At 36.4% G+C, this 9,487-nt stretch overlaps 1 protein-coding gene across 1 annotated transcript; it reads left to right on the top strand.

Moving 5' to 3' along the window:
* The first annotated feature begins 4,773 nt into the window (after positions 1-4,773).
* Positions 4,774-7,034, top strand: LOC138005351 (uncharacterized). The gene is made up of 2 exons (XM_068851598.1): positions 4,774-5,559; positions 6,921-7,034. Exons 1-2 carry the CDS (start codon positions 4,774-4,776, stop codon positions 7,032-7,034), a joined length of 900 nt encoding a protein of 299 aa, XP_068707699.1.
* Positions 7,035-9,487: the final 2,453 nt, after the last annotated feature.

The following is a 9,487-nucleotide window of genomic DNA, read 5'->3' as shown; positions in this document are numbered from 1 at the left end:
GGAAATATATGATATGCCCACTGGAAAAGCTGATGCAATAGCAATGCAACACGATGTTGATTATTCCGTCTGCAAGGATGATAGGAAATGTAAAAACAAAGCAGATAGGAAAATGGTTCAAGCTTTAGACAACGTACCGTATAATGAAAGACAATGGGGGCATTGGTTGGCAAGAAATGTTATCAATACAAAGCAGAAACTAGGTCTTGGAGTTTCAAAAAACGGAAAAAGCCGTCGGGTAACTGGCAAGAAAAATTAGCAGATGAATTACATGCATCTATAAGACGCAACTTTACTCGGCGGCGTGTAATCGTAAATCATATTGATGAAATATGGGCAAGTGATCTAGTTGAAATGCAAAAATTCAGCAAATGGAATAAAGGTTATCGGTATCTTCTAATGGTTATTGATGTTTTCAGCAAATACGGTTGGATTGTCCCATTGAAGGATAAGAAAGGCGAATCTGTCACTGAAGCATTTAAAACAATATTCAAGGAAGGCAGAAGACCACAATATTTATGGGTTGATAAGGGTAAAGAGTTTTATAACAAACACTTGAAAGACTTATTAGAGAAAAATGGGATACATATGTACTCCACTGAAAATGAAGAGAAATCCTCGGTGGTTGAAAGGTGGAATAGAACAATTAAATCCAAAATGTGGAAGCAGTTCACAGTTCAAGGTAATACAATGTATCTCGTCATGCTACCCAAACTGGTAAAACAGTACAACAACACAAAACATTCAAGCATAAAGATGACACCTGCAGAAGCATCTAATAAGAGGAATGAAGGTATAGTTTACTTCAATCTATATGGTGATACAGAAACATCGAAACAAAAACCAAAATTCAAGGTTGGTGATAAGGTTCGAATATCTAAGTATAAACGGAATGTGTTCGACAAGGGTTACACACCAAATTGGACAGAAGAAGTGTTCACAGTTGATAAGATCCAATATACTAATCCAATAACATACAAACTAAAAGATCTCAGAGGTGAAGACATCCAAGGGAGTTTTTATGAACCTGAATTATTAAAAGCCCTACAGGATGTTTTTCGTATTGATAAAGTAATTCGGAGGGACTATAAGAAGAAACAAGCTCTCGTGAAATGGAAGGGATACAGTGATGATTTCAATAGTTGGATACCATTGAAAGACATTGAAAACATATGAATTGTGGTGAAACAAACGCACCTTGATAAATATATAAGAAAATAATATATAGTACATGTATATATGGACAAGTTCGAAAATGAAGAAAAGTTTGGTTTTTATTATGAGAGCGATCAGGACTCTGGTTCAGATTCCGATTGGACGCCATCGCAAGAAAGTTCGTCTTCACAAGACAGTTGGTCGTCAGAAGAAAGTCAGATTTCATCTGAATCAAGCCAGGAAAGTGTATAAAAACAAAATCTAAACATATAGTATGGATCCAGTTTTTCTCTATTATGAAACTCAAGAAGAGTGGCGACTTTTCAAAAAGAAATTCATCAAAGCTTGCAAAGAAAAACAGTCAGAGACAGGTGTGGATTACCTGAAGGTATATTTACAACGATTATTTTCCGTTTCAGGTTCACCAAAGTTAAATACTGATGAAATAAAACTGAAATACAAGTATTGCATATTACGTTTAATAAAAGACAAACAATTACGGAGATTTGCATTTGAAATGATTAAAGAAGAAGAACTGTTGGAAATGATAAAACCACCAATCACCGCCAAACTTATCAAAAATCAAAAAGGACGCTACAGAGTTTTTGTGAGTGATGGTAAGACTACTTTCGACGTCAGACAACCTGACAAGACCAAATTAGAATCGATGAGAAAAGCTTTCAATCTAAACAATTAGTATATGTTCAAAGGAAGTGAAATAGTCAGAACGTTATGTTTGAGAAAGTTAGTTGTGGAAGCAATATGCGACATAATAGTCGGAAACGCCAGTTACATGCATTTCGTTCGAACAATGGAGATGCCAATGATCAGACACGCATTGAAAACAGGCGTACCAAAAAAAGAAATCCTGAAAGTATTCAACAAGATGGATGCCAAAATGACGTTTTTGTACAGAGAATTCGAAAGATATTGCAATTTTCTGGCTCCATTAAAAATGGTGCAAGAATGATATATAAAAATAAAATATAGTTCTATTATATATGAACCCAGAATCAAAATTCAATGCATTCATTTCTTGTGTGATCGCAGATCCTAGTTTGAAAGATTTTTTGGAAGACTTGATAGATTCCAATGTGTTGTCGGTCATTTACCCACCAGTGAAACTGAAATTGGTGTTTGGCAATGAAGTGTTGATGGTTAAGGTGACAGACGGAATAAACAGTTTTGTCATGAGGCCTAATGACATAGATGACAATATGTTGCAAGACATTGCACAATGTTACAGCAAATACAAACCAGAAGATCTTGAATCAGACGTTGAATCCGACAATGAATCCGCCAGAGAACAGTTTTACCGCAGGTTTGGTGTCGATAGAAATGTGGATTAAATATTCTTTCGGACCGAAATCATTTAAAAGAATATTATCTCTTTCTATATTATGGAGACCAAAAAAAGAGGTCCAAAAAAACAATTCACCGACAGAGAAATTCAAGAAAAAAAAAACAAATATGGCCGCGAAACTGAATGGTATTGTGTGATATGCAACAATGGGAAGAATTATGCCATGAGGGGAAAACATCTGCATCTTAAAACCGAAAAACATAAACTGCATATGAAGATTCATGAATTAGAAAATAAATAAATATATAGTTTACAGTTAAAATCAATCGAGCCACGGTTGGTTTCAACTAGCAAAAAACCATAAGATACTTAAGAAGACATTACTTGTTATAAGATATAGAGATGAAAAATAATATCTCAGCTTATAGTATGAACAAGAGTGATTTTGAAAATCTAAGCAAAACGGAATTAATCCAAATCATAAAAAATTTGACTACCAAAGGCGAAACAAGAGTTGGTCCCCGACGACCAATACCAGCACCTCGCAAGAGTGTGCAGCAAATGGTGCAAAATTATGAAGAAAACATAATTCTTCCTCCACCAGAGTTCCGAGATGGATACAAACCAGTGGCCGCGGTAAGAACAAAAATACCGGTTGCCGCTCCAAGAACCAAAAAACGACCCGTTCCATTACCGAGGACCATAATACAAGAAACGAACAAAGCTTTAAAAGGGTTCACAAAGAAATCAACATAAAAAACAGCAAAGACCCACTTATGCAACTGCAAAATACAAGAAAGGCTGTTGCCATCCATATCAAAAAAATATTGAAATCAATGAAAGGTCTAAAATTTATTGAAACACTTAGAGTAACATTTGAAAAGCAAACAGGGCGAGAAGAAAAAATCATCAAAACGGCTTATTTTAACAGTCAACCACAAACAATAACAAATGACACACAAATCGAACTGGCTTTGTCTTTGTCGAAACAAGTCATACTAAACAAGATTGCAGTTTGGATTTCAGAAGGATCTGGTTGGACTATTCAATCTGTTGAAAATCATTATATCAATGTGGTAAAATACGAGCCAATGAAAGGATCTTCTTATATAAAACTACCAAATGAACTCAGAAGTGCAAAGGGATTGATAAACATAAAAAACAGTGACAATGAATGCTTCAGATGGTGCCACATAAGACATTTGAACCCTCAAGACAAAGATCCTCAAAGAATAAAAAAATCAGATAAACAACACGTAGACAACCTAAATTATCAAGGCATTGAATTCCCTGTGACAACCAAACAGTACAACAAAATAGAAAAACAAAATGAGATCAACATCAATGTTTTTGGTTATGAAAATAAACAAAAATATCCAATCCATGTCTCAAAAGAAAAGTATGAAGATTGCATGAATCTGCTTCTCATAACAGAAAATGAAAACAAGCACTATGTATTGATAAAGGATTTCAACAAGTTTATGTACAATCAAACGAAGCATAAAGAGAGGAAACATTTTTGCATGTATTGTCTTCAATGCTTCACTTCTGAAAGAGTGTTGAATAATCATAAAGAAAACTGTATCCAATTAAATGGAGCACAAGCAATTAAAATGCCAACAAAAGATGATAACATACTAAAATTCAATAATTTCCACAAACAACTACCCGTTCCATTTGTAATATATGCAGATTTCGAAGCCATAACTGAAAAAATACATGGATGCCAACCCAATGATGCTAAATCATACACAGAGGCTTATCAGAGACACACAGACTGTGGTTATGGGTACAAGGTTGTTTGTTGTTATGATGATAAATACACAAAACCAGTACAAATTTATAGAGGTGAAAAAGCTGTTCACAAATTCATGGAAAAAATGTTAGAAGAAGTCAAATATTGCAAGAATGTAATGAAAAAACATTTTGATAAGCCATTGAGAATGACTAAAGATGACGAAGACAAATTCAAAAAAGCTGACAAATGCCATATATGTGAAAAAGAATACAATAAAACTGATGTGAGAGTAAGAGATCACTGCCATGTGACTGGTCAGTACAGAGGATCCGCACATCAAGATTGCAATCTCAACTTCAGAATAACTGACAAAATTCCAGTGATATTCCACAATCTACGTGGGTATGACAGTCATTTCATAATGCAAGAGATCGGTGAGACAGTTAAAAATCATACATACACAAACAAGAAAGGTGAAAAGTGCCAAATGAATATAAATGCAATTCCCAATAACATGGAGAAATATATGGCCTTTATGTTTGGTAATCATCTGACTTTTATTGACAGTTTTCAATTTATGAGCTCAAGTCTGGATAAACTGGTGAGCAACCTGCCAAAAGAAGCATTGATATATACTTCTCAAAAATTCAAAGGGGACAAACTTGGTTTAATGTCACAAAAAGGAGTATATCCATACGACTTCATGGATAGCTTCGGTAAATTCAATGAAAAGCTACCACCAAAAGAAGAATTTTACAGTATATTAAATGATGAGCATATCTCAGATGATCAATACAAACATGCTCAAAATGTATGGAACACTTTCAATCTAAAAAATATGGGTGAGTACCATGACTTATATCTCAAATCTGACATCCTTCTATTAGCTGATGTGTTTGAAAACTTTCGAAAGACATGTCTGCAATACTACAAACTAGACCCCTGTCATTATTTTACATCTCCAGGTCTTTCATGGGATGCTATGTTAAAGATGACTAACATTAAATTGGAGCTTATGACTGATATTGACATGTTTCAGTTTATTGAAAAAGGAATGCGTGGCGGAACCAGTTATATTGCTAACCGATACGGTAAAGCTAATAATAGATACATGAAAACATATGATGAAAAGGCGCCCTCAAAATATATCATGTATTTAGACGCCAACAATCTGTATGGTTGGGCAATGAGTCAATACCTTCCAACTGGCGGATTCAGATGGATGACTAAAAAACAAATTGACAAAATAGACTTATCCAAGTATAAAGAAGATAGTAATAAAGGTTCGATATTAGAAGTTGATTTGGAATATCCCCAAGAATTACACGATCTGCATAATGATTATCCGCTAGCACCTGAAAAGGTAAAAGTCAACAAAGATATGCTTTCTAATTATTGCCAAGAAATAGCCGATAAATTTAATGTATCAACTGGTTTAGTTCATAAACTGGTACCTACGTTAAGCAATAAAGAAAAATACGTACTCCATTACAGAAACCTTCAATTATACACAGATCTTGGTTTGAAAATAACCAAAGTCCATCGAGTACTAGAGTTCAATCAGTCCGCATGGTTGAAGCAATACATCGACTTTAATACTGAAAAAAGAACTAATGCTAAAAATGCTTTCGAGAAAGACTTCTTCAAGCTCATGAATAACAGTGTATTTGGAAAAACAATGGAAAACATTAGAAAAAGAGTAGATGTCAGATTAGTGACTGATAAAAACAAACTATTAAAAATGGCTGCTAAACCAACATATGTTAGCAGCAAGATCTTTAATGAAAATCTAGTGGCAGTGCATAAAATCAAAGAAACACTAACCCTAAACAGGCCGGCATATGTGGGTATGTGTATCCTTGATCTTAGCAAGACACTAATGTATGATTTTCACTATAATTATATCAAACAAAAATACGGCAGCAAAGCAAAATTGTTATTCACAGACACAGACTGCTTGACATATGAAATCCAAACGAGTGATGCATACCAAGACTTTTGGAATGATAAAGACAAATTCGACAACAGTGATTATTCTCAAGATTCGCAATATTTCGACAAGACAAATAAAAAGGTAATCGGTAAATTCAAAGACGAGGCAGCAGGTATACCGATCACCGAATTCGTTGGATTGAGATCAAAAATGTATTCCTATATGAAAGACAATGACAAAGGTGGAAAGACGGCAAAGGGAATCAAGAAAAATATTATTAAGAAGAACATCACTCATGAAAATTACAAAAACGTACTGTTCAACAGCAAACAAATGCAACACACCATGAAAACGATCAGAAGCAACTTGCATCAACTTGGGAGCTATGAGCTTAATAAAGTATCATTATCCTGCTTCGATGACAAGCGATATATTCACAACAATGGTATGGCAAGTTACGCATACGGTCACTATAAAATCCATTCTACCTCGCCACGGCATAGATTCGCAGAAATATAAAACATATAGATTTCCAAGAATATGAGACCGAAAATGACCACGCCCATATTTGGCCACGCCCATGTGATGGAAACCATCGATGGAAGCCATTAAATGGAAAGTAGTATGAGTTGGGGCGTTTAAGCGCATTTTTGCAAAAATGCGTTGAAACCCCCAACTCCTATACTACTTCATGAAGTTAAGAAACTGAAACTCCATGTTCTCCAAACGTTTCTCACATCATAGTCTGCAACCTGGTAAACTCTAAAGATGAGCAGCAATTTTCATTACAGAATGTAAATCCGGTCTGCGCTAAAGAGGGCTTTACAAATGATTCCGATCCGTGGTCACTTCTATTAGTCACAGAGGCTGGTTGGATGTCTTTGTCTACAAGTAGTTTACGTTGATTAATCCAGTTCATTATAATAGCAGCTGTAGCAAATGGGAAGGTGGATTAATAGTGGTAGTGGAATTCCTGTATATACAAATGAATTCCTGGAATTTCAATTTGCAGGGTCCAAAAGAGATCCTCACGGTCGAATCTGAGGTCAGTCTTCTTTCTCAAGTTTTCTACCAAATAATCAATTTCTAGTTTATCCCTGTCCAAGCTGAACATACGCAGTTCACGAGATAGCTGTCAGGTGTATGCTTGAATCCCTGGAGTTAGGGTCACCAAGATGACAGATCAATTCCAGGAGACACTACACATTACCAGCCGAAGGGATTGCAGCCGACGTTGAATATAGGACAAATTCAAGAATGGAAAGTAGCACTTTTGGTAAGTCGAATGAAATAACATTTTTAAAAATCTCTTTCCTTCAAATTTCCCCAACCCAAAACATCCCGCTGATATACAGGAAAGTTTGCAAAAGGAGTTTTTCGTGTTTCGGCGAGAAGAACACGTTCCCAGTAGATATTGTGCTGAATGAAATTAAACGTGGTTGGTTGAAGAGGCGATGTTTGTGGTGATATTTTGGAGCCATCGAACAACAGAAAGAGGTCCTTAGGCGAATAAATTACACTGATTACCGTCTGATTCCTAAAACTCGGATATCCGACGATACATCGGAAACAACTTGACATATTTGGGTTCCCGTGAATAAACGGATTATCGAGCAAATTAGCTACGCGCACTACGCATTCAATTCGTACCCGTAATTTGTCAACCTCGTTCCCAGGGTCTCTCTTCTCTGCCTCCCTTGGTCGTTGGAAGAGAGACCCTGGTTGCGGCTGGTCACGTGACCATCAATCCATCCAAAACCGCAGGGTGGGTGGGTACTCAAGTACATTTGGTTGAGAGGACGATAAAATACCATCCCGGGGAAGGTGAAGTTGAACAATTGTTGGTTTCAAAATGGCGCTCGAGTTTCTGAGATGTGTTCAGAAGGCGCTACTTTGGGCTGCCCGATGACGATATTATTTTGAAAGTGAAACAAGTAATTTGCCTGGAAAGTTTATATTTAAAGAAAGATCTAGTTGCTGTTCTTCCTACCGGCTACGGGAAATCCTTAATTTTCCAAGTTCTGCCTCGATTGTTGAGGGAAAGAAAGGAAACACGTAAAACACGTCGGAAACAAAGTCTGTTTCACCTTTGAACGCTTTGATGTATGATCAGATTTCTAAATTGAGAGCGAGAGTAATGCTTTCCAACGGAACAAAGAGTAGTTGGAAAGCGTGTTCATTACGGTTCGTAGCATTACTATAATTCAAGGTATTCACATTGTTTCTGAAATAAGGCTTCACATATTTTGAACAATTGTTTCGTATTTACTTTTTGTTCATGATTATGTAACTGCATATATTATATGCTAATTATTTGGTATAAAAAGTGGAATTTCTAGTTTTCACTATCTCGCCTTCTGGACAGCCACCAAGAACTGTATCCTAACTTTATATTAGTTAGAAAACTTAAAGCTCTAATCCTCGGAGCTGAAATGCGTTGCATTCGATCGAGGAATACGTTCCCGGTTTTTTCCCACTGTGTTTTTACCCCGGGTTTTCGTATCGGGCAACGTATCGCCGCTGTATTTTCCGTAGGTTTTTTCCTAGTTTCCTGTTGTGCGAATTTTTTCACTTATGTACTGCCCTTGCACTTAAATTTTTTGACTACGGTTATCTATATAATACATTTCGTCCAGATAGATACATTTCTATGTACATTTTTCAGGCTATTGTCAACTATATTCGCACTTGCACATTGATGTTCATGTATTGTCAATATGGTTTCACAAGCTCGTTCACAGTGTAAGACTATGTTGGTTAATAAAGCGCTGGTCCTGTCTGTCCGAAGGCACCATGCACGAGTCACGCACCAGATTATGTTGTTGGTGTTGTCTAGCGCCGGCGCGCTGGGTGCGACGGGTAGTAATGAAGTGTGGAAGCAGCGGTGCTAGGAGTAAAGAAAGGACTGGACTCGACGCTGATTCGCCGATTATTTCCCAGTGGGAAGGAGTTGAGTTGTGCTTCGACGGGGAACTTCAGAGCCGTTAGGGAACGAGTCAGCTATGAACGTTTTCTCAATTCCACTTCGCGATAATACCACCAACAAAAAAGCCAACAGATCGCCATCGTTTTTAACTTTCCTTCCCGCCTGATCAAAGATGTATGCTATAAACTAGCATGGTACTGGTCAGATTGGTATACATGGAGGGGTGGACGTACGGTCGATGACGTCATGGCTATAAACCAAAATTTCTCGCATCGATGGGTAACCATATTTTCTTAACTATATGCTTAACGATTTGAACAAATTGAAAAGAAAAGGAAAATTAAACATTTCGCTGTAAGAAATAGCGAAAAAGTATTTTGGGAATTTGACTCTATTATTATGCAAAACTTATTATTATGCTACAGTGTTTTG

This window comes from Montipora foliosa, chromosome 6, assembly GCF_036669935.1.
Source record: "Montipora foliosa isolate CH-2021 chromosome 6, ASM3666993v2, whole genome shotgun sequence".
Taxonomy (NCBI): domain Eukaryota; kingdom Metazoa; phylum Cnidaria; class Anthozoa; order Scleractinia; family Acroporidae; genus Montipora; species Montipora foliosa.
This window is presented reverse-complemented; position numbering and strand designations above follow the sequence as displayed.

Excerpts from the sequence above, each read along its gene's own strand:
- LOC138005351 (XM_068851598.1), top strand. The coding sequence starts at position 4,774 with ATGAGCTCAAGTCTGGATAAACTGGTGAGCAACCTGCCAAAAGAAGCA. Across the intron at positions 5,560-6,920 it reads ATCCGCTAGCACCTGAAAAG|AATGTAAATCCGGTCTGCGC; the intron begins GTAAAAGTCAAC and ends TTTTCATTACAG.